General features: G+C 44.6%; 1 protein-coding gene across 1 annotated transcript in view; it reads right to left on the minus strand.

Moving 5' to 3' along the window:
* CSMD1 (CUB and Sushi multiple domains 1) overlaps positions 1-26,082 on the minus strand; it is a 1,316,379-nt gene that overhangs the window by 605,548 nt on the left and 684,749 nt on the right. The window contains exon 6 of the mRNA XM_040967079.1: positions 15,058-15,170. Within this exon, the coding sequence (XP_040823013.1) occupies positions 15,058-15,170 (113 nt within the window). The remainder of the gene's footprint in view (positions 1-15,057; positions 15,171-26,082) is intronic.

A 26,082-nucleotide genomic window follows, 5' to 3' on the forward strand; every position in this document is an offset into this window, starting at 1 on the left:
GTGTTTAGATGGTAGCATTATTTAGATCATAGCATATAGTTTCAGATACTTAAGGACATTTAGTGCATATGTATAAGGAAACCAAGTTCTCCAAGTTCATTAAATGCAGAAATCAATTTGTGAGTTTTATGTTAATCAAGAAAATGGTAGCTGTTACGTGAAAACTGAGAATGGCCAGAAGAGTCCAGGTTTAGCGCTTTCTATGTAGATTAACATTTCCCTATACAGCTTGCAAGGCATATGCCTACAGATGTCGGACACCCGCAACTATAATGTGGACAAAGTACATATGGTGGTCTTCATTTCATTTCTCAACTGTGTGTACACTTGGGAGAGGAGTTAGGCTGGGCAGTAGGCAGTTAGGGTGTTCTGGGTCCCCAAGTCATTGTTTGTTTGTTTGTTTTCAAATATAACAGGGTACTTCCCCACCATGTCTTGGGTTCACCAGAACATGTCTCCCTAGACAAGTGCATATTTTAACATATCAGGAACATGCTTCCCCAAGAGACAAGGGCGACACTGACATACCACCTAAGTGCCAGCCCAGTTCTGTCTCTGGCCGTTGCCAAGAAGGGGAGGGCTTTAGACTGGCCTCTTTATTAGAAAGGGACCAAGGAGGTTGGCCAGTGACACCTTTCTGGCCTTTTGTCCCAAGGCCAGGTACCATGGAAACCAGGAATTCTCCTTGTTTGTGGAGAAACATCTTTGAGGTAAACCTTTAAAAAATGCTGTCCCGAGATCAGACGAGATCTGATCAGACGAGATTCAGGGTGCTAATCAGCTATTAAAAAAAACAAAATGCAGTTCTTTGTGGCTAAATGGGCCCAACTGGAAACTATAATGCTAAGGGAAATGAGCAAATCCCAAAAGGTTAGATACCACATGTTTGCCTTGATTTAACCTGTAATTTTTTTGTTTGGTTGTTTGTTATTTTTTGAACCTGTCATTGATACTGTCTCAACCCAGATGTTTCGAAGAATGGAACTTGCATTATTTTTAACATATTGTTTACCCAATACTATGTCAATTAATTCCATAATGTTGTATATTGATACTGAGGTTTTGTTGGGGCTTTTAACTGACCGGATCTTTACTCTGTTAGCCCTACCTCCAGACCAGAGAAGGTCTCCCCAAGAGGCCACTGAACTTAACTGGACAATAAGATGCTGAACTTTATGCTAGGCATGTGTTTGCAAGGAATGAATCTCAACTGAACTTGAACTATGGTTATGCAACAAGGTGGAGGAATCCACCATGGGGGGAGGGGTGTGGGAGGGGTGGGGGGAATCCCCAGCGCCTATAAAACTGTACCACATAATACAATGTAAACAACAATAAAAAAAAATGCTGTCCCCACCATTAATCTGAGCTTTTCTTTTCCACTTTTACTCCTGCCACTATGGCAGAGGTCTAGAGTCTTTCTTTTCCACCTTCTGCCACTATGGCAGGGGGTAAGGCTCCTTTCTATCTCCAAGCCCCCTGCTGTCACTAAGATGGGAGCCTCCTTTCTCAGCTTTTCTAACAAATCTTGCTTTAAAACTAAACTGTGTCTGCATGAAAATTCTTCTTTCCTGTGGGACAAGAATTGAGGTTGCTGCCGTATTCATGGTCAACAACCCTATAACACAATGACTTGAAGTCAGTGTGTTGTTAAAGGCTGAATTTTGATCATGATCACCCAAAATAAGCATCAATGTCTGTGATGAAGTGTCTGGTTCTTCTTTTTTAAATTTTTATGCGGGGGTACAGAGGTTTGCTGGACTCTGGCGAAGTGGGGGATCAATCCCAGGGGACTCAACTATGGTCACAGCGAGCTCAGGGAAGACCTGGGAGAACCCCTATGCTCGTGAGGTCCCTGTGGAGTTCACAGATCATGTAAATGACATGATACTGTCAGCGACTCTAATTCCAAAGACGTATTCAAATTCAAAGACAGATTGAAACACTGTGTGTTCAAAAACATGTTATAAATCTCAGAAACCTTCAATAATTATGCCCCTTTTTTGCCCTTGGCTAGTGGGCACATCTGCAAACCCAAAAAGGATGCTGAAATAGAGGCTGCTGTCTCCCATCCCTTGCTTTCTGCACCTTTCACCGAGCAAGGAGTCATTTCAGGATGCTTGTGTTACTGCGTGGAGGTAGCTGACTGTATAGATAAAGGTGAGTTGTACGTTAACAATGTGATGGGTGTTTCCAGCCTCTGCTGCCGACGGAATCCTTAGGAATGCACTCCTCTTCCTGGGACCCCTTTCCTAGGCCTCTTAGTCTGATTAACAACAGCCCACAGCTTCCAGTCCTTTGGAAATGGGTGTTTACCCAGCCTGTACAATCCATGGGGATTCTGTAACAGATTCCTGCATTGCAAGATGACATTGTGCTTTATTTTTGCCCTCTTTCCTTTCAATTGCTTTGCTCTTTGCCACATGCAGTTTTCATGGAGAAGATGGAAGGTTTTGGAATTCTGCCTGTGCACAGGGGACCTGAGTGGGATATCAGGAGTGACAATTAGGAGGTGATAGGAAGGGACAGGGAGATATACTCACCAAAATGCCAACTGTGGTACCCTACCCAACCAAGATGCCCCTGAGTGAGAGATGCTGTGTTACTCTCTGGGCCCCAAGGAAACATCAAAGTCATCAAACACCCAATCCCCTTTGAGAGATACCAACATTCAAAATCATGCATTTATGTAGATGCAGTGAAATAAGTGCTGAGGATTGACCAGCAAAACAGAAATAAAATGGCTTTTGCATTTATGGTGAGAAATAGTTTCATCTAATTTAGTTGAAAAGTTATTTACTACCACAGGTTTTGCCATAGCTATTTTTCCAAGGTAACGTGAGCACGGCTTTTCTATGAATAAGTATTAGGTCTAACATGTATAAAATATGAAAAGTTCTTTCTCTAGAAGAACAAAAAATACATTAAAAATGAAATTTTTGAACATTCAATGAATTGTGCTTTTTATGTAATCTTTCCATTTGAAAAGCAGAATGACATAGAGATGGAGAGATGATGGAGGGAGGAGGGGAGAGCTGCGCTTCTTTCACTGGCTCACTCCCTAAATGACCACATACCCAGGCCGGTCCATTCACTGGCTCACTCCCTAAATGACCACATACCCAGGCCGGTCCATTCACTGGCTCACTCCCTAAATGACCACATACCCAGGCCGGTCCATTCACTGGCTCACTCCCTAAATGACCACATACCCAGGCCGGTCCATTCACTGGCTCACTCCCTAAATGACCACATACCCAGGCCGGTCCATTCACTGGCTCACTCCCTAAATGATCACATACCCAGGCCGGTCCATTCACTGGCTCACTCCCTAAATGACCACATACCCAGGCCGGTCCATTCACTGACTCACTCCCTAAATGACCATATACTCTAGGTCCGTCCAGGTTGACGTCAGGTGCCAGGGACTCTTTCTGGGTCTCCTACTGGGTGGCAGGCCCCAACTGGGCCAACTTCCCTGTTTTCCCAGGTACAGTAGCAAGAGGCTGAATCAAAAGCAGACTACCCAGGGTTTGAACTGGCACTTCACCACAAGATGTGGGCATGACAAAGTGGTTTCATATTCTGTGGCATAACACCAATCCTGTTTTATGTAATTTTTAATACATGTGAAGAAGGCTCACTTCACCTGCTTATTCTTCAGATTCCTGCTTCGAACAAAAATACTTGAATATGAAGAACTACAGTTTTCTTGTAAAAATAATTACATAAAAATTAACTCATGGATCAAACCCAAAGGCAAATTCCTAAAAAATCTTCTAATTTTGTTTCACAAAACAAAACAAACAAACAAAAAAAATAGACTTCCAGGGCAAAGAGACTCTGAAATCACTCCGAATGATTTGATGGGTATTGTTCAATACTAAGTTACTGATCTCTCAGCAAAAATCAGCAACACATTGTATAACTGGGTGAGATTAATGGGCAGAATTTTTTTTTTCGTAAAAAGCAGATATTTTATGCCGGTGGACATTAAGAAATTGCAAAAGTCACCAATAGTGACATTGTTCATTAAGCACTAGTTGCATTTCCTGAGTTAACCAGAGAAGACAGAGAAAAAGCAGCACCATAATTGTTTCAGATGCACACGTACTGTTTTTAAAACTTCTCTTTGGTTTTCCAGTTTCCCTTGAATGAGCAAATGAAATACGAAGGATTTCTGAAAAGTTGGATCACAATGTATTTCTCTTACAGAATTTCTAAAAAGAAGTAAATTTGATAACTTTATAGAATTTAAATTTTACACTGCAATATGCTGCATAGCCACTGCTTTTACATGAACTTTAAAACCTATTCCAACTATTTCAGTCATGTATTGACTTCACAGAATAGCAGGAACTTTCATCAACTAAGAAAATTGCAATCTGTTAGCTTTTCCCAGGAAACACTTACAGGGGGAGAGTCTGTGGATACATTTGTCATTGTCAGAAATAAATATAATATGATCTCTGTGGAGTGGTGACCCAATCTGTGGAGGGGAAGCTGCTTAGGTCCAAGGTTGTGCTTGGGAGGACGTTCGTCCCCATGCAGTTGTCTTTGCTCTCTTTCTGTCAGCACCCTGAGCTATAATCACTGCTTATCCTGAAATTACTCTTTTTTACATATAATGACACTTTTTTCTTTAAAACAGTCATTTTGAGTTACCTTTGATCTTGTACCAGTTCATACTGCTCTAGTTTTAGCGAGGTTGTTGGTCTGCTGGTGCCTATTGGTTACTTGAATCTTACCCAGAAAACTAATTTTTAAAATCTTATTTTCATGATATTTGAAAGGTAATGACATAGAAAATCACAGAGCTAGAGATCTTCCATTTGCAGATTTACCCCCCAAATCCGTCCAAGAACCAAGGCTGGAACAAGCCAAAGCCATGAAGCAGGAGCTCAGTGCTAGTCTCCCTGCTGGACTGCAGGGGTCCAAGCACTTGAATCCACACCTTCTTTCTCTGCATGTGCACAATGGCAGGAAGCTGGATCAGAAGTGGAGGAGTTGGGATTCAAACCCAGACAGGCGCTCCAATATGGAATATTGGAGAATATTTAGTATCCTAAGTAGCAACTAAGTCATTGAGTCAAATACCCGTATTAACTTGGAAAACTTTTGTTAGTGTCTGTACTAGACATGGAAGATACTAAACCAAGGGAATGATGGCCCTAACTCAACCCGCCGAGAAGCATGCAGGGCTCTGTTGAATGCATGCTTGGTTTTAACCAGAGCGCCACCAGCTGGTCAGGCTGACACTGTCCAGTAGGAAAGCTCAGAACTTACTTCGTCATTTATTTCCCTCTGTTCTGCTATATTTTCATCTCTCTGTCACTAGGACATGCACCATATTTTGCTTCCTTTGTTTACTTTCAAGAAATCAACTCAAGGTAAAAAAAATCATTTTAGTAGAAAGACCTGTGGAAATAAAGTTTCTTCATTACACCTTGCAAAGACTTCGCTGTATAGGTGAAAATGTCGGACATTGCAGTTGGCTGGGGAGGTTGTCTGAAGACCAGAAGATCCAGCTAAGTGCCTATAGATCATCCCAGAGGCCTTAGGGGAGACCGCTCCATCTCATGAAGCCACCACGATGTAGATCCTACAGATCCTTCCTGTGGCCCTAGGGGAGAATGCCCCTCGCCTCTCATGATGCAAATCCTATCAGTGAATCAATCAATCAACAGACCTAATGGATCCTTCCTGCAGCCCTGTAGCATAGCATCCCACATCTCATGAAACCATCATGCTTTACAGTGCAACTGCTCAATGGAAATAAAAGGCAAACAGCAAAGTTACTTAGACCTTTCAGTAAAATAACTAAATAAATGACAAGAGAAAAAAAATGATGCAACTGTAGTATTATATTCATCCCCAAACATTCTTCCAGGATGTAATGGGTTCCGATGATTTTTCCCATTGCCCTATTTTATACCTGCAGTTTATCCATCTGAGCTCCCCACATCCTAAGTGCTCAGTGTGCTGCACAACTAGGGGCTACCATGTGGGAACAGCACTCATTTAAGTAATGATTGACAGTCACTACTAGTCAAGGCACTGCTAGTCAAGAGTCCAATGACAGGTGAAAGCTAAGAACTGGTGTAGGAACTCAGCAGTGGAAGACTGCACATTGAGTCAGTGCTCAGAGAAGGCTGTGTGCAGAGCAGGCAGTGGACAAAGCAGCAGGGCTTCCTGCAGTCTAGGGAAGGCCAGGTGGTCACTAGGACCCAGGGAAGGCCAAGTGGACACTAGGACCCAGGGAAGGCCAAGTGGACACTAGGACCCAGGGAAGGCCAAGTGGACACTGGGAACCCAGGGAAGGCCGAGTGGGCACTGAGGACCCAGGGAAGGCCGAGTGGACGCTGACGACTCAGGATTTGAATCTGTGGTGCAGAGGCAAGTTCAGGGAATCAGAATGCAGATTTCATGAGATCACTTAGGAAGATATCGCAAAATTTCAAAAAAGTGTATAAGTGTCTGAAAGAAACGAAAATTAGGTTTCCTTGTGTCATGACTTAATTTCACAGAGGGGAGCAAGAGACCAAGAGAAATAAGTGAGCCATGGACTGGGTCAGGCCCCAGAAGGACGGTGTTACCCAGTGGGAGAAGCCAGGGGAGCAGGAGGACCAGACCTCAGGTGGAGCGTGGAAACTCTGAAGATCAGGAAGGTCGAGAGGCCATAAGGACACTCACGGGTGGGCTAGTTATGTCCCAGCAGGACACAAAGGGACAAGTAATTGCCAGGTTGGTTCTCTTAGGATGCTTGAGAGTGAGAGAGGAGAGAACGCTGTCACGCACGAGAAGCAGCTGTCCAGGTGTCCTGGTCCAAACCCTCCATCGACCATGCAGACAGGTAGTGAATTCACCCAATGCTGCAGACAGGTATGCTCCCTGCAGTGTGCGTGCAGGTTGTCAGGAGGTCTGCTAGAGTCTACCCCACTGGGACAAGCAGTGTTTGACTTCAGCATCGAGGAATTATTCACTGCAAATGCAACAGATAAATCAGATGATCACAAAGAGATTTTCACTTAACTCCTGTGTTTTGCTGTGTATTTCTGTGGTACGCAATATTGTGTTCAGTAAAAGCTTGACACAGTTGTGCCTTACAGACACACAGGGCACCAGCATCGAGCAGCCGAGCCAGTGGTTCTTTCTCACAGTATTATGTGCAGGGGCTTCCTGGGGACACAGATAAGAGGGACCTGTGTGGCTGAAGTGGGGCAGCAGGGCCTACCAAGTTCTCATGTGGTACGATACATTCAAAATTTTAACCATCATTGTGGACTTGCAAACTGAACCAGAGCCCTAAATATATTTGTGTAGAAAACAAAATCTGTGTTCTAGCATCAGGGTCATGATTGTGGAAGCAATGCCTCCCGCACCCGTGGAATCCTTCCTGCCCACCCAAATGATGCTGTTCTATCATTTTCTGGAACCTGATGCAGGTGGGCAGTATTGCATTGTTGCATAACCACTCCACTTTCAAGCCCTCATGAAGGCTCGTGATTGGGACGGGCATGTCTCCGTTCTGATCGCACTCCAACTCTTGGCCTCCCCAGAACCTGCTTGCTCTCTAGCTTCCCACAGAAAGACTCTGAGGACAGGGAGCCCCTGTGCGTCTGCTTTTTTCACCCGTTGTTCACTGCTTGGGCAAGTCAGTAAAGGTGTCTTTGCTAAGATGCTTTGTATTTCTCATTTACTCTTCAGAGTTCTGGGGGAGGCGAAGCCCAGCAGGAATGGAATGTGCTCAGAGAAGCAGGAGAAGGTGAATGTCTACAGCTTTCTAACCATGCCCAGGTTTTTCACTGCAAATCTCTTAGGATCATTTATGTTACTGGGGAAGCCGGGACATAGGTCTTCAGTTTAGTGGACAGGTTTCACGGTAATAACCATTTGGTTCTGTCAGAGTTTTGATTCAGACTGCATCGCCATAGTGACTTTCCATTTGATAATTTCTAATGAGCCCTGCCATCATCAAGCTTGATTAATGAAGAATCCTTAATACAACCCAGACCTGTTTGGTACAATCTCTCTTGAACTTTGCATCTGCAGGAATAATGCTGATCTCTTTTAAAGTGTGTTGGCACTGGGGAATTACGCACAGTGCACAGGTCGGAGATTAGCTATGGACCTTGTATGGAGGGAAATCTACAGATACAGACACAGCACTTGACTGCATGAAGAAGTCAGCTGGGATGAGAGGAGCCCACGGATGTCAGCTTCAGGCTGAAGGAAGGAAGAAACTGCTCAGGGGCATCTTTGAAGACGGTGTGCAAAGAAGGCACTTGTTTCTAAAGGCTGGGCGGGAACTGGAGCCTTCTGGGATCATCTGAGATTTCAGAGTCTCTGTGCAGAAATAAACCCACCACAATGCAATCATCACTGTTTTCAGTTGGCACCACAATCAATGTTCTGTTGCATTGTACTTCAGAACCTGTTTTTAGGCTACACCTGGATGCCCGTAGTGAGTTCCATTTACTCTGGGGAGCCATGGGACTGTTCTTGCGTAAGAAGCATGAGCTCCTGCTAGAGGGACTAGAGCCTGGAATGACGAGGCAGCTGCAGGCATCACGAAGTCCCCTGCCGGGAGACTTACTTTCTGGGTGAATTAGCGCATGAAGCTAAGCTTTCTTGTTCCAGATGAGTGGCTTGTCCCAGATACCAGGAAGTATTCAGTTGTGCACCTGGTGGACTGGGATGCCCATGCTCTGCAGCCTGGCTTGACCTGTGGGTTTCTACTGCCCCATGAGGCAAGTGACAGTCACAGCAGCTCGTCCACCTGCTTGGGGCGGCAGCCGGCAATGCAGGACATGACAGATCTGCCTAGCAAATTCCTCAGTGTACATCATGCTACTCTGGGTTGGCAGCCCCTGCACAATGTGGTGTCTGTGCCTGCAAGACAGCAGGCACACCCAGTGAGAGTGTTTATGAGTATGGCTGAAGACTCTGTCTGCAAGACGATGGGCGTGTCCAGTGACAGTGTTATGAGTGGATAAAGTGAGACAGAGTGGCTTCTGCCTCAGTTGTATTCAAATGCACAAATGCACATCGCACAAAGCCAGGTTACCTGGTGAGTGGCAATCCTCCTGGGAGGTTCAGTTCTTGAAGGCTAAGAACCTAGCATCTCCCTGTTGCTGCTAAACACCAACAATTTTAAACAGTTCTGATGTACGGGGTGACGATGTCCCAGGTTGTCTTACGTCAACCTTAGCAGAAGGTCAGAGAAAGATAAGCTTAAGTAGTTTTATATTGTATATAAGTAATCATTTTTGCTATATTAGTGCAAACATAACTTTTTACTAATTAGATCAATACACAGAAATAGAAAGGTTGAAGTCAGATGTGCATCGGGGCTTACGATTCTATTTATAGCATTGGCCTACCTTTTGGTAAAATTGCTTTGTTACTTTCACTTCTCTAATCAGGAAGACTTTTCAAAGAAACATATTCTCTAGGCCAATGCAGCAGCCTACGGGGGAAGGCACTGGCATCTCTCAGGAGCAGTGGTGGAGTCAGATAACTGAAACTAGAGGAGGATCCCGAAGGAGTCAGGAGGACTACCCATGACTTCACAGAGGGTGTCAGAGCAACAGTCTGCGCACTGGATTCCAAGCACGACGCTGTTTCACATCCCCATCTGGAATGCCTGCATCAGCTAAGAGTACCCGCAGCTGCTCTCTCGCCCCTCTCTCCCCCCTCTCCTTCTCCGTCCTCCTCAGAGCTTCATCAACAGACAGGGCTCTCTGTGACTTGACTTTTGCGCCTGAGCTTCTCAGCTGAAATGCACCAGCTACAGCAGTAACTATCCTGACTCCCCGACATCATGCTTGTCCTGCTCTAAGAAATCAACCAATGCGAGATCATATTTTCTCAATGAGAAGATTGAAGAACTGGGTTTACTGGATGCACCACAATTCTGTCCTGGGCACTGTGTAGATGCTGTACATATTGTACCTGGGGGAAATTATGCTCTGTGCACTAGTGATTCTTGCTTCCAAATTTTCAGGACAGAAAACTGAGGCTAACAGTTAAGCTTGGACTTAATCCAGCACCATGGGCCTCAAATTGTCCATTTATCACTTTATTTGAACCAAGGTTCTCTACTTCCAACCTGGTCCACTCTCCTACCACTCAAGGCTTGCTGTAATTTTGGAATGGCAAGTGTTGGATCACGACTTCGAGTGCTGGGCCCTGGCCTACACAGCGGCTTCCTCGTTCTCAGAGTGTCTGAGCCACATGGAAGGGCACATCTGTAGGGGAAGTTGACTCTCAAATTTCCTCTTTGGAACCAGCTCACATTTCGAACTCCTCAGCTCCACCCTTGACTCTCACGCTGCCCACCATCTCCACTTCATATCTGCCCCCCAAATGAGAACATGCTACTAAAAGCCTGTGCACAGACTGTCCAGGACAGGTGGCTGCATTCACATACCAGCCAGAGGGCACTGGTGCCTCAGTGCTTCCTGACCAGCCACACTGCTTTAGTCAAGCCCCACCCACCCTTACTACCACAGCTGTTTTCTAGTTTCTGCTTGGGAACCTGACTGACACACTTGTGACTGTGAATGACAACTGTTTTAAACCACTGCTCGTTCCATTTTACAAAACACTTGGCTGCCCTCAAAGGCAGACGCTCTTTGCCGAAGGTGGTGGCACCACTGGAGTCCATCGGTGGTCAGTCAGAAGACTGGCGACACTGAACGAGAGGCAGATGTTCCTGCCTCTTGCAGGCAGAATGCTGTTGGCTGGGTTGCTTGTGACTCCATTTTCTGGTGGAGAGAGGAAGCTTCCATCTCCACATTCCGCATTGCCGTGGCGTTTCGGAAGGGTCTACAGACACTCCTGTCTGGCAGTATTTGCAAAAAGAGTTTTAAAACAGGTGAGACCTCCCAGGGCAGGGGCTGCACTTAGGGGCTCTGTTAGAGAGCTGGACCGATGCAGGGAGATGGATAGTATTGCTTTTACAGTGTAAGGCAGCCAGACACACATGGCCCAAATGTTGTTGGCTTAGAAGAAGCCCTTAATGAAAATCTGAGGCAAGACTCAGACAGTTGGAACACATAGCAGGGTATCTTATCCAAAATATTTAAAGTGGGCCCGGCGCGGTGGCGCAAGTGGTTGGGTCCTCGCCTTGCACGCCCGGGATCCCATATGGGCGCCGGTTCTAATCCCGGCAGCCCCGCTTCCCTTCCGGCTCCCTGCCTGTGGCCTGGGAAGGCAGTTGAGGACGGCCCAAGGCTTTGGGACCCTGCACCCGCGTGGGAGACCCGGAAGAGGCTCCTGGCTTCGGATCGGCATAGTATCGACCCGTTGCAGCTCACTTGGGGAGTGAATCATCGGATGGAAGATCTTCCTCTCTGTATCTCCTCTCTGTATATCCGCCTTTCCAATAAAAAATAATAAAAATAAATCTTAAAAAAAAAAAAATAAATAAATAAAAAAAAACAAAATATTTAAAGTAATGGGGCAGGCATGTGGTGACAAACTTGTTCTAAAAGACAGTAATGTAGCTGTTTTGGAAAAGTGATATTGTGTTTCTGATATATGTACTTGTGTGTGTGTGTGTGTGTGTGTGTGTGTGTGTGTGTGTGTGGAGAGAGAGGGACAGAGAGAGAGAGAGAGTTACAGAAAGACAGAGTTTATTCTTCCATTCATTGGTTCACTTCCCAAAAAGCCACTATGGCTGGAGCTGAGCTGAAACTTCTCCCAGGTCTCCGGGAAGAGTTCAGGTCCCAAGCCCTTGGCCATGTTTGCACTGTTTCCTCCAAGTGCATTAGCAGGCAGCTGGATTGGAGTTGGTGCAGCCAGTTCATAAATCAGCATCCATATAGGATATCAGCTCTGTAAGCAGTGGCTTAATCCGAAGTGCTACAACACTAAGACTAATTTATATTTCTTGACATCAGATTTTCTTGTGAACATTTGGCAGTTCTAAAAATTGTGTCAATATCTACTGTGAATTCCATGAGCCAAGGAGAGGTGATGATGTCTGTTGTCATAAAAAAGTGGGGTGCCCGACAGCTGCAGCTGGCTCTGCAGAATAGGGTGGGGCGTGGAGGAGTGGGATGTGTGGTATCCCCCACTTGTGAGTCAATAGGAACTGCCCGTGTTGTAGGTACCAGACACCAGTCCGTGTGATGGGGCAGCATTTCTACTGCCCTAGACAAAACTCATCATGGCTGTCTCCTGGGGCCATTGCCTCCACAGGGAGAGCTCGGGCACCTGTGCCACACGTCACAGAAAATGTGGGACTCAGAGAATGAAGAACATTCATCCAAATTAGACTTAATCTGGGGACAGAAAGCTCTCAGTCGCCTTAAATACATTTTAGTAACACCAAAGTGTTCATTTCATAAATGCAAACATCTTTATTTAAATAAAAATAGAAAGCCAGGCCTTGGATGGAACTGTAACCTAAAAAGCAAGCTAATGACTATGTCAACACAAGCTTTCAAGCTGGGCTTTGATTTTTGCCTGATTTATGGGAAGGGGTGTTTCCTACGTAAACTGGAATCTTATCACAAACACTTTCTTTCAGAATGATTTATCAGTTACAGAAATCAATGGGAATTTCATTTTGTGAAATTGTGCTCTTATAAGTAGCCACTAAGCCCATGTAAAATGGGATCCCAGCACCAACCTGCTCACAGAGAAGAAGCCTTCACACTTTAAGATTAATGTATGTTTAAAAATTCATCTTGTAGACTTCGAATACGTCTAGATGATGGATCATGCTAACAAGGCACTTCTCTAATTATAATTAACGATGGAGGCAACATATAAAGAATGGGCTCAATTTTCAGCTGATTTAAAGAAATAATGTGCCCCATATCAATCTATCATTCAACGAGAGCTGAAACCACACGAAAGTTACAGCAGATACGTCAAGTGGTTTCTATCGCATTGGCCACTTTTTTGTCCCTGGCACCGGGCTATTTTCAAAGTGAATGTCTTTGAGGAGTGGCAACCACAGAGCAGTTTTCCTTGCCACTGCTGCTGACATGACTTGGAGACATGAGTGGAGATGGGAAGGGCCAGGAAGACACCTTTAGCTGTCCAGGGAATGAAGAATCTGGAGGTGAAAGTGTAAGGCAATAAGGAAGGGAGGGAGGAATATTCTAGGGCAGGGGCTTTGATTGACCTAACGAAAACACCGTGGAGTTCTGTCCAGGCGCTGGCTTGTTGGATAGCGAAGCAGCTCGCTGTGCTTTGTCTCCTGCAGCACCCTCGTGTGCATCCCAGAGACAGTAAGAGCAGCCGGCAGGGGCTGTCCTGCAAGGAGATGGGACAGCTCATCCCTCTCGAGCCCCATGGTGAACCTGACCTCCAGGGCTTTCCCGTGCCCTGCGGGCTGTTTCCCTTCACCCTCCAGGAGGCTGTGAGGACAAGGTGTCAGGGCCAGCTCTGCCCTCCACAGCCCCAGGGTGAGCCCAGCATCTCTGGGTGCTGTGTCACAGGCTCTCCCGTGCCCTGTGGGCTGTTTCCCATCACCCTCCAGGAGGCTGTCTGTGAGGACAGCTCCTTTGTCAAAGGGTGGCATCCAGTCCCGAAGCCAGTGCTTTGTCTAGTTGGAGTCTCAGACATGAATGCCCCTGCTGAAAGAACAGCATGTGCTGCTGAAAGGGAGGGCAACTTCCCCCTCCCTGTCCTCATGGTCAGTCCCAGGACAGCTGTAAGCCTCGCTTTGGTCTCCTTATATTTTATTTCTTTGAAGTTAAGTAAAGAGCATTCTATTAATGATCGCTGTACACAAACATGCACATACATATGCATCTTTATAAAACATATATACATCATAAAAATTTTAATCAAATATATTAAATGTATCTTACCTATTTTAATTATCTGTGATATTTTAGCTCTATATAGATTTTAAATTACATAAAAAGAATATTTTTTCTGGAAATCAATGGTTGGCACAGACACTGCAATTATCTGCTGAAATGTTCCTTGTTGGGTCATTTATAATTTAATTTTCCATATATAAACTTTCCCCCCTCATAAATTAAATGAAAAAATGCATTGATTAGGTTTCATAGATGAAACTAATATTTATTTTTAGCCCATACATCCATCAATTAATGAGTTTAAGTTCAGCTAAAACTTTAAAGATAACTCTCAAAATATAACAGGACCAGTTTACTGTTATTCTGTATACTGATGCCTTGTATTTTAAAATCAGGGATGACAAATGCATATGCCTGCCCCATTACTACCCTGCCCCATTTGGGATCTCCAGAACAGTGTGCCATCCTGATGGGCAGGTGGCCAGCATTAGGGGAATGGCATCTCTAATGAAACCATATTCTCAAAGTCCCAACTTGGGGGCATTTTCATACTTCTCTTGGTGAGGTAGGTTGTTCAGGAAGGGTTATTTTTATTTGTATTATCTTGTATTCCTGTCATCTTTATTTGTAAATGCAACTGAATATTTTTAGTGAGTTGTTTTGTAAACTGAATTCTACCATGATATCAATGAGACTAGATGATTAGCAAACACAGGAAATGATGAAATGCTGTCTACTGGCAAACATGATCTACAAAGACAACGGTTGAGACTTCAACCACCTGCCCGCGGTTTCAGATGCTCCATTTTTGTCAGCTATCTTAAAGGTGTATTGTGTATAAATGACTAAATCAGGTAGCTGGATTTATATGATGTGAAGATGATTTAGGGCTAAATGTAAATTTTCATGTTATTTTCATGTTATTTCATGAAAATGAGTATTTTCATGTTATAGGTTTTTTTTTTTGTCTAAATAAAGACATTGGATACCTATGGGTATTTACTGGCTAGGATTAAAGTGGGATTAATTCTAATATACATTTATTCAAGCTTAGCAAGAAAAAGAATAAACGTGATACACAGTCTGAGAAATCAGACCTTGCTAGTAAGTTGCCAGTTGTTGCCAGTATAATTTCCCAACCAAACTGCTTATAAGAGGGATAGGACAGGTTACGAAGCTCATCTCATCTCTTTTGTCTTGTTGAGCAAGATGCTGAGGCCTCTGAGTTAGGGAGGACAGAACGTCAGCGACGCATGAGGGAACATCCTACCTTGAAACTGAGCATTGAACCCTTTGCGTCGGTGATTGCTGTCAGACGTGAAGTGCAGCCGTAACCAGTTCTTGCTGCTGATAACAGGAGACGGAAGGTTCATGCCCGTGAGCCTGCAGGAGACAAAAAGGACAGCTTGTCAGCCAACGGGGCAAACATTCTGTGCTCTATCCAAGGCGAAGTTGTGTGACTGACAGGTTTCATGTTCAGAAGCTTCCAGCAATGGCAGCTTGTTAGTGGCTGTCAACGCCAAAGAGATTCAGAGTTCTATCCTACCAAACAAAGTGCTGCATGTATCCCTGACGGCGTGCAGGCTCTAACAGGTGTGTCACACCGTGAGTTATTCTAGGGATGTTGTATGTCTTTTCATTAGGTACGCAAAAGGAAATCATACTCAAGAAAGAATTAGGCAAATGACAAAGTTTCTGCTTTATGTGACTCGACGCTTAGAAATCCCATTCACCCGGACTGCAATCAAACTAGGCATCGTACTTGGGTTAACATGCAGTATTTCTGGCATCCAATATCCAGGTTTCACAACCAAGCCTTTTTTACCAAGGGAAAAAAGAGGTTTTTTACCAAGGGAAAAAAGAGGAACATTTACAAGATCTGTGAGGGGTCCGGCGCGGTGGCGCAGTGGTTAAGGTCCTCGCCTTGCACGCCTGGGATCCCATATGGGCGCTGGTTCTAGGTTCTATCCCGGCAGCCCCGCTTCCCTTCCAGCTCCCTGCCTGTGGCCCGGGAAAGCAGTTGAGGACGGCCCAAAGCCTTGGGACCCTGCACCCACGTGGAAGACCTGGAAGAGGCTCCTGGCTTCGGATCGGCATAGTATCGGCCGTTGCGCTCACTTGGGGAGTGAATCATCGGACGGAAGATCTTCCTCTCTGTCTCTCCTCTCTGTATATCTGCCTTTTCAATTAAAAAAAAAATAATAATAAAAATAAATCTTTAAAAAAAAAGACCTATGAGAAGAATGAAGGACTTTGAAATGCGTTGACATCATGTCTTAGCAGAGGAGTGCACTAATCTTTAGAAATTAGTTCCATCTCTGTGGAGTTGTTTAGAATATCCAGTCCACTCTGCATGTGGCTTGGCATCAGATGAAATACCCTGTTTCTCTTTCTAAGATGGGATTTGCTGTGTTCCTGCTTGGCGTAATAATCTCTTAGATCACGAAACAATTCATATGTGTTCAGTCAGTCTCAATTATTTTCAAGCATTTTTGTTCCACAGTGGTTTAAATGATTTGGCCATGAACAAGCAACCACACTGTATCAAGTGTTTAAGAGATGACACACTAACTCATGCGCAGTGGTGTGCTCCACAATTCTGCATTCTGACTGACAGTTCTAGGTTCAACAGGATGTTTCTGGAGTTGATGAGGTGTGAGTGTCTCACTCATGTGTCTTGCAGAAACCCGAGGAGCTCCAAGCCTTATGACCCTGGAATTCCACAGGTGCATGGGCCAACTGGAAGGTGTTTTTCCATGCCCAGGGTTTGTTAGGCAGGTGTTGGTTCACATCACTCCGCATCTCATGTCTTTGGGAAAGCAGCAGCTAACGATGAGTGCATCATGCACTGAGATTTCTGATGTCAGGGTGCTCAGTTCCAATTGTCAGGATTTAAAATGCTCAGTATCCATTTAAAGCTACAAGCCAAACCTTGACTGTGTCCAATTGCAACAGTGTTTGTGTCGCAGTTTGAAATCCTTTCCCCAGAAGGACTGCATGGCTGAGACCTGCTACTTTATGTGGATTTATGTAGCATGGACTGGTGGCAGCTGAGCGGCTGGCCACAAGGCCCTGGTCTTCAGCCCTTTTCTCTCATGATGAAATTGTGGGCCAACTTGGCAGTCTAACACTGAGCCTAACACTGATGAAACGCAAGGGGAAGGCAAATTCTGGACCTAAACTCAGTCCGTTCAGTTTCCCTCATGCACACTCTGAGCTTTCTGCAGCAGAAAGGTCTGTTCAAACACACACATATAGCTCTTTTTTATTGCTGCTCATGTTCTTGTAAGATAGCTTCAAATTTAGCTCTATTGCCAGAATTCTCAATGTCTAAAGTAAGGCCAGGAATCCTGACAGAAATGAAGTTTCTATCCACAGTGAGCTGATTTTAATATAATGTGAATAACACTGAACTGAAAGCATGACATTTCAAAGACCTTCCTTGTTATATGCTTGATTAGATTACCCTAGCCGAGTTTGAGTGAACAGAGTAGTATGTGAACAGGGTAGTAACACTGAGTTTGAGTGCACGATCTAGATTGAGTCCACAAAGCACAAGAAAATCAGTGTATCTCATATTTGACCTTCACCCAAACTGACAAGCAATGAGGTTCTTCAAGGTGATAGATGTATGAAATTCTTTGGTCTCCTTAGGGTAGCTCACTGAAGTTCTGTCTTGATAACATTAATACTTTCCAGCTTTCTCACCGCATAGTTAATGAGGTTCACCACCCATTGCTGCGATGGTGTCCTAGACAGAGGAAAGTTGGCTTAATGTTGGAGCAAGACTCAAAGGCCTTCAGCATTCCCAAAGGTGTCCGGGAGAATTGGCCCACAACGCCCACTGCACATTTTTCGAGTTACATAAGAGCAAGTGTGAGCCACCGATAAAGACCGCTATCAACATGTTAGAACTGTACGTCCAAACCCTGATGTCACACATGTGGAAAGCATGAACGAGGGTGGCTACCTGGAAAAACAGTGTAAACAGAGACCAAAACCTGCTATAAGTACTTGGAGAAAGCCAACTCAACTGGCCTGCTCAATCTTGGTCAGACAAGGTCACTGAAACTTCAAGATTTCCATGCATCGTACTTCTACTTTTAGCAAAAGAAAAGTTTATGCAATCCTTAGAAAGAATTGAAGCTGTCAATTGTTTGAATTGCTTGATTTGATATTCTTGTGTTGTTGTGGGTGGGGCTTCCATATGTACTCATACTCACACACTTACCAGTACTTGCAGACTAATATTTTACAATTTTATTTTAATTTTTATTTGAAAGGCAGAGATCCCCCTTGAACACCCTCTGCTCTCTGTGGGGGAAGGCTTACTTCACAGGGCTCTGCATCACACTGGCAGCAACAGCCTTGAGTGCCAAGACCTAACCTGAACACAAGTCAGTGATTTGGAAAACAAAGCTTCTAGGCCTGTTTCTAATCCTCTTTCTTCAAGGAAGCATACCTTTTGCTGCTATCAATGTGGACAGGTGTCTGAGGCTCACCAACAGGAAAAGCCATTCTTCACTTCTGATAATTCCAGGACACTCATTACTGCTCATAGTTGGCACCAGCCAAGTGTATCCATTTCGCCATTGTATTATTTATCAAAAGTGTGTATAAATGCAGATGTCTATATTAAATTTGCTCCTATGATATTCTAAGACTGTTAATAAACAGAACAAACCAAAAGCTGCCACTGCAATTCTAGAACACAGATTTTCTTCTTGGATATTCTTGTTCCACAATATATATATATCATTTAGGGCTTCACAAAAAACACTCTTTTCCTTAATCTTGGACTAATATCGGGTTTTATTCTAGTTCTGGTCAGGGATCCAGACTATGTCAGCTACCATCATGGCAACCACTTCTCCCCTCACTTGATATAGTGACATCCTGTCCCACCTGCTAGGAAAAACTACATGAGTCATGAGTGATGGCGACATATACACTTCATACACACTGATCAAATCAGGGTGTTGGCTTTTGCACCTCCTTATCTGGCTCTGTTTTGGCAGTCATCCAGTGTTCCCTTTCTTGGTCTTCATTTAACATCATGGAGGGCCTGGCATTGTGGCAAGATGGGTTAGACTACTGCCTGTGACCACTTGGACACAGCTCCCCTTCTAATTGTTACTGCTCTTGTGGAGACTCCAGAGGACAGCTCACATGGTTGGCTCCTGCAACCCTGTTTGGGGGCTCTATGGAGTTCCTGGCTCTTGGATTCAATTGGCCCAGTTTCAGCCATTGCATCTATCTTGAGGAATGAAGCAGAGGAGAAAAGACCCGTCTCTTACTCTGCATAACAAAATTTAAGTATGTATTTATTTCTATTTGAAAGACAGAGTTACAGAGGGATCATCCAACCAATGACTCACTCCCCAAATGGCCACAGCAGTGACAGTTGGCCTGTCCAAATCCAGGAGCCAGGATCTTTTTCTGGCCCTCCCACCTGGGTCCAAGGACCGAAGCACTGGGGCTTTCTTCTGCTGCTTTCCAAGATCCTTAGCCAGAAGCTGGATCAGAGATAGAGCTGCCAGAACTTGAACTGGGGCCCATAGGGAAGTTCTGCTACACCATGGTGCTGGCACCTGAAACTGTGCCTTTCAACACGGATCCTCCTGAAGAAGAGGCATTAGCACAGGGAGAAGGAGCTTGTAAAGATCCTTAGCATAGCAGGCGACCATAGTAACTATGACGAGAGGGCTGAAGCTTCAAGAAGGGAAATATTCTAACCAAATTGAATCCTTCCCCATAAATCAGTGGCAAAATAAACTATAATCAAAAGTTATTTTTAGTTATAATAATCTTGGGAAAACTTAAAACATACTAAGGAAAATCTTATCAAATTAGATAAGACCTAAATGAAATATTATATGGAAAGGCATGCTCTGGTTCAAGAATGTTGCAGAAACAGCTAGATCTAGTACGAGCTCCCAATGACATGCTGGACTGCTGCTTCTTTAATACAATCAATGAGTATGTAGTAATTGAGAAACAAAGATGAAAAACAAAAATGGAAATCATCTCCATGTAACAAAAGTAAATCTAATATACCTTGGTACACAGGTATGAATACACATATATTTAATGGTGTTTAATTTTGGGGATGTCATTTAAAAATCATCATTTTTTCATTACGAATCCATCAAAAGTCTTTCTTCACCAATAATCTGGGTACAGTGTACTATCCTATTGTACATGCTATGATTTATTTAACTAATGTCCCAGTATTGCAATTTGATCCTCTGACAGCTTGATGAATTTTAAAGCAAACCACCTTATCACGGGTTTGTTTTGAATCATCACATTTATTTTCTAGGGTCAATTCCTAGAACCAAAATATATGAGGCAGAAGGGAGCTCTTGTTCAACACTGCTCCTTAAACACAGGCTGAAAAGTTGGTCTGAAAGGCACATTTCCCAGGGAGCATTTGGTTTTATCCCATGAATTTAAATTTAGGTAATTTATTGCCTTTATTGTGGATCCAATCAAGTGCCACTTTGATGGTGTGCCTCCATTGTCTGACTGTCCTGTTCCAAATCGCAGAGGAGAGTCCACATATCTGCCTCTTCCAAGGGGTTACAACTTGCAGAGTAGGAGCTAAGGACCTCTGTCTCCTAAGTGGAACTCCTGTGTCAAGTCCCAGCTATCTGTTTTCAGATAAGCTCCCTGCGAATGCAGCAGGTCATGGATAGAGGGCTTGGACCCCTGCAATCCATATGGCAGTCTGACGTGGAGCTCTACCTGGTCAGCAACTTCGGCACCAAGTCAAAAATGTGCGCCATTTGGCAGTGAGCCAAGAATTGTAAATCTCTGCCTCTACTTTTTAAGAATGTCTGGATGGAAGGGAAGAGGGGAGAGAAGCAGGGGAAGAAAAGAGAGAGAGGGAGAGACAGAGAGAGAGAGCAAAGAGAGAGGGACAGCAATCGAGGCCATGCATATATAAACATGACTCCACTGCCTCTTCTCCTTGATACAAGGAAGCAGCCATCGTGGAAGGCTCATAGGGAAACTGTTCTGAGGCTTGTCTTCCTCTCAGGACTGTCAGTTTCAACTTTCAGACCTCTCCGTTTCCTAAGACTCTGTAACTGTGAGAAGGGGGCGCCTTTCCCCTCCCTGCACCTAACGGACTCCGCCAATTGTGTCGTAACAGTTTCAATCACCGCACTTTAGCAATTCGTCCAATGAAATTGAAAACAAATTGTACTGATTCAGATTTTTCCTCAAAAATATAAGACTAAGTAGATCATTTAAAGACAGCCTGATACATTTATTTTACTAGTAGGTAATAGAACTTTGCCCCATGGATATCAACTTGGGAGTGAGTGTGTGTGTGAGTGTGTGTGTGTGTGTGTGTGCATTGCTGGGAACACCATAAGCTACTGGGAATTTCTAGTCTAAATATTTTGGACCATTCCATCCATGTTGCAGCAGTAGGGATCAAGCACAGAGGAATTAGGACTTTATACAATTTTAAATGATTTCTAAGCGTCCCAGTGCCAGCTGCTTCTGGATTGTAAGTTATGTTGGGTTCCCCTAAGGTGTTCTTGATTTTGACTGCCCGGCAAGTCCAGCCCCTCCTGTGTGGACATTCACTGCCACACTTTGAAATCAGCTTGTGAAAGCCACATATATGGGAGTGCTCATCCGAAATGTTGCTTGCAAATGACATTAAAGTCGTTGTCCCTGGTGCTGAAGGAGGACCTGTGTGCTTACATGTCTGCAGAGCGTACCTGGGCAGAAATGTAGGGGCAGGGAGTCTGATTGACAGCAGGCAGCCCAGAGGTCCCCTGGGAAATGCAGCAGGAACTGAAGTCGGCTTGGTGTGTGGTGTGGCGGTCATGTCTTAGAACAGCAGAGGCAAGATCTTTCTCTCTGTCCCTTCATCTCTCTGTAAATCTGACTTTCCAATAAAAATAAATAAATCTTATAAAACAAACAAACAAGCTCAGTGTCTCCCATTTCCTGCGTTTCACAGACAATACTGAAAACCTCTCCCTAAGGTGAAAGGATTAATTCAACGTGTCTTTCCCTAGTCCTTTCTCGAGTTTGCCTCACTCACTTTAGTCTGCCCCAACTCAGATCTGACCCACATATGAATAAGATAAAAATAGACGGATGCTCCACAAGCCTGCGTTGTGGCCAGTGCCTGTGTTGACACTACTTGCTGGTGTGAACCCATGCAGCCGCTGAGCGGGGTCGCCACCGTCTGCCACCAGTCCCCGCTGTGCCCGGTTAGGGGGATTTGGGTGAGCTCCCTGCATGGTTAATGAATGTTTCCTGTCCCCCGAGTGCTTCAGGAAAGGAGAACAGAGTCTAAATCTACTCTACACATGCTGGGTGCTACACCTGGCTTGTGACAACCACCTGAGCCCACACTCTCCGCAGTGCACCTGCAGCTCCTCCTGCATCTGGCCTGCTTCAGGAAGTCCAGCAGACTGTTAGGCTCATCCCAGGCAGGAGCTTGTCCTTGTTCCTCTTGATGTTGCAACTTCAAGGGCAAGACCCAGAATTCTTCCTGATTCACACATGGCACTTTCTGTTGAGTCCCTCCGTGGCAGATGGGGCAGAGAAGTCTCTGAGCACAGAAATCCCTCGAGGACATCAACCTCCTAACCTGTCAGGGGCTCCATGGCTGGGCTTTCAACAGGGGCATTTTGAGTGGACACCAACTTGCAGAACGTAACACATCCTCAAGAGACTTGCCAGCAGAATGTCCCACATCTCCCTGAACACCTGACGTAACAGTTCTAAAAGGCATGACCTCAGAGTTGTGATTTGGCCAGAAGAATTCATCCTCATTGATGGCTAAAGTTGGTTACAGAGCAGCCTGTGGCTGTGAGCTTTATCTGCTTTTAGTAGTGAGTGCTCTGAGTCTAGAGGACAACAAACAGGCCACGAGACGAGGCTAGCCCTTCTCCCGCACAGTGCCAGTCCACCTCTGTTCTTCAGGAATATTCTAGGACGCAGAGCCAGCACCTCAGATAAAATGCATTAGGAAGAGGACAATATTGATGGAAGATAATAGACAAGTCAGAAGAAATGTGAGAATTCTAGCATGCCCTTAATCCATTAAACCTCCATGTAGCATATATTATTACTGTTTTCTTACTGCTACAAATGATAAAAAGTAAACCTGAATTCTTTGAGGCAACATAGTTTGTGCATTTTCACAATGTAAGGCGAGCCTGTTCCTGGAATAATTAGCTTCTTGGGTCTCAATTATTTTGTTTGTGCATATTGCTTTTCTCCTCTATCTTTAACTCCTGTGCTCTATTTTCATAAAATACAGACTGACTCATACGGCTTCTTGTCTAAAAAAAAAATGTTCACTGTCCATCCCTTCTTAGACCTGAAAATGAGTTTTCTCACCTCAGAAAGTCAATTCAAGACATTTGTGACCTAGTCCTACCCGAAACTCCAACCTTATAATGCTTTTTTATCTACCAAGATTTAGCTCAAATGCCACCTGCTCCATTAATCCTTATAGAGTTCCCCAACCTCCTAAGCATTTCAACAGATTCGGAGTTTCGGTAGAGAGCACGCGGCACAGGTTATCAAGTGTGTCCAGCTGTTTGTGTGTCTGCCTGCTTTGTCAAAGGAAGTTTCTGTCTGTTTTCTGGCTCTGCCTCTCATGGTGCTTTGGGAGGTGCCGTCGGTGAGTTCAGAAAGCCTGGCGAAGACTGAACTAGGAACAGATGGGGGCGGCACGATGACTCAGCTGGCTAATCTTGACTTCTGGAAGCGACGGAATCCCATATGGGTGCCAGGTCATGTCTACTTCCCATCCAGCTCCCTACTTGTGCCCTGAGAAAGCAATAGAGGATGGTCCAGGTCCTTGGAACTCTGCACCCATATGGGAGACCTGCAGGAGGCTTCAAGCTTCAGATTGGATCAGCTCTGGCCACTTAGGAAGTGAACTAGTGCTTAGAACATCTCTCTCTCTCTCTCTGTTTCTCTCTCTTTCTTTCTCTTTCTTTCTGTAAACCTACCTTTTCAATAAAAATAAATAAATCTTTAAAAATATACAAAATAGCAGGTGAGCGCGGCATGCATCTCAGGGCTGGTGTTTTATCTCTCTTCTTGGTTGTCCAATGCCGTCTTTTCTTCCTTGCCCTAGTGAATTTTCAGTTCCCAGCCTATCTCGAATTCTTATTATCTATTTTGAACTACGACACATAGCTGGCTACTACTGAGAAATGAGTTTGACCAGTGCTAAAGATAAAACAAATAATGACTTAATTTCTGCTAATTAGACTGCAGTTTTTATGAAAAGATTTATATTTGCCGCTTTAATGAATACAAACATGGGTCACACAGGGTCAGTGTGTAAACCATGCTATTAATTTATTCGTGTAACATTTAAGTCCAGTAAAGGATTATGAAAGGCTTAGACAAAACAAGTTGAAAACAAATTATTTTAAAACAATGTTAAGACTTAAAGTAACAAGAAACACAAGATGAACCCAGAAGAAAAGCTATGCCCTAAAGGTTTCAACACACTTCTTCCTGAACATTTGCACACAAAGAATTGAGAGAAAATGTGGATTACATAGATTTTAAAAGAGTTATTTTTTTATTTGATAGGCAGAGAAGGGCACACACACAGATACCCCCACCCACTGCAGCACTGTCTAGAAGGATCAGCCCACAGCCACCTGCAGATGGTCCACTTAGGAGGCAGCGCCCAAGCACTTGGATCTCGCCCTCTGCCCCAGGCGCAGCAGCAGGGAGCTAGACTGGAAGTGGAGGGCACAGAACCTGAACTAGCACCGTGACTAGGAATACAGGTGATTCCAATGGGTGGTTTAACCTGCTATGCCCCGGGATTAGATATTTGACTCAAAGCACACAACAGCTTTTTTTTTAAAGAGTGAAAAATAAATGCATGCCAATTATGCATATGACTAGGACACCAGATAAGGTCATGAATATCTCCAGTGAGATTTTAATCTTAAAGTCAGAGTGAAATTTAAAAGAAGCTTTGAGTATAATCACCCTCTAATACAGACTCTCAAGCTTGTGTCACCACACTCATCTGCCACTAGACAAACAATGCACACACACAGCATGGCCTGCAGCCACAGAGTTCACCGCCAATGCACACCCTTGTTAGCACACAGGTCAGTACACACACACACACACACAGCATGGCCTGCAGTCACACAGTTCACCACCAATGCACACCCGTGTTACCACACAGGTCAGTGCACACACACACACAGACACACAGACACACAGACACACAGCATGGCCTGCAGCCACAGAGTTCACTGCCAATGCACACCCATGTTACCAAACAGGTCAGTGCACACACACACACAGCATGGCCTGCAGCCACACAGTTCACCACCAATGCACACCCGTGTTACCACACAGGTCAGTGCACACACACACACACACACACACACACACACACACAGCATGGCCTGCAGCCACAGAGTTCACCGCCAATGCACACCCTTGTTAGCACACAGGTCAGTACACACACACACAGCATGGCCTGCAGTCACACAGTTCACCACCAATGCACACCCGTGTTACCACACAGGTCAGTGCACACACACACAGTCCAGTCCACTGTACACTCATGGGGAAAGGCAGCACTCATGACTATAGGTTTGCAGGTCACCACACAGATCTTGCAGACTCACAGTGAAAGTGAGGGTTAGGGAGAGGAACAATAGCATACCATATTACGAAGTTCCAGCTCTTCAATAATGCCGGTCAGTATCATCATGTCTATTGACTTGTGAATTATTTTTGTTTATCTTCTCTCCAGGAGCCCTGAAGTGGACGATGGGTATGACATCCTCAAACAGCTACCCCCTGCCACTAGCAGATGGTCCCTGAGCCTAGATCAGCCCTGGACCTCCTTTGTAAATGCACCCAGTCTCAGATGTCACTGGCATTCTGGTGACACCAGATCTGGGTGGCTGGCTGGGTCTTCTTCATAAAACCAGACACAGATCCATCTGCCTCCTCAAACGCTTAGCTCAATGTGTTGTCATCCACATGGAAACAGCCATCTCCGTGGTCTGGACATTTCTACATCTCCCTGCACCTCTCCCGTCTTTCCTTTCTTTTTCTCACACTATTCATCAGTACATTGTACAGATTCTACCTTCAGATAGCTCCCCGTCTGACCAATTCCCAACAGTCCAGCAACATCCTGTTTGCCTCTGGATGGATGTCAAGACCTCCTCCTATTCTCACCCTCTGGCATTCTATTTTTGGCACAATAGCCAAAGAAATTGCATGAAACACCAATTAGATTCAATGACATTGTTGA

This window comes from Ochotona curzoniae, unplaced genomic scaffold, assembly GCF_017591425.1.
Source record: "Ochotona curzoniae isolate NIBS_2020 unplaced genomic scaffold, NIBS_Ocur_1.0 scaffold_4506, whole genome shotgun sequence".
NCBI lineage: Eukaryota > Metazoa > Chordata > Mammalia > Lagomorpha > Ochotonidae > Ochotona > Ochotona curzoniae.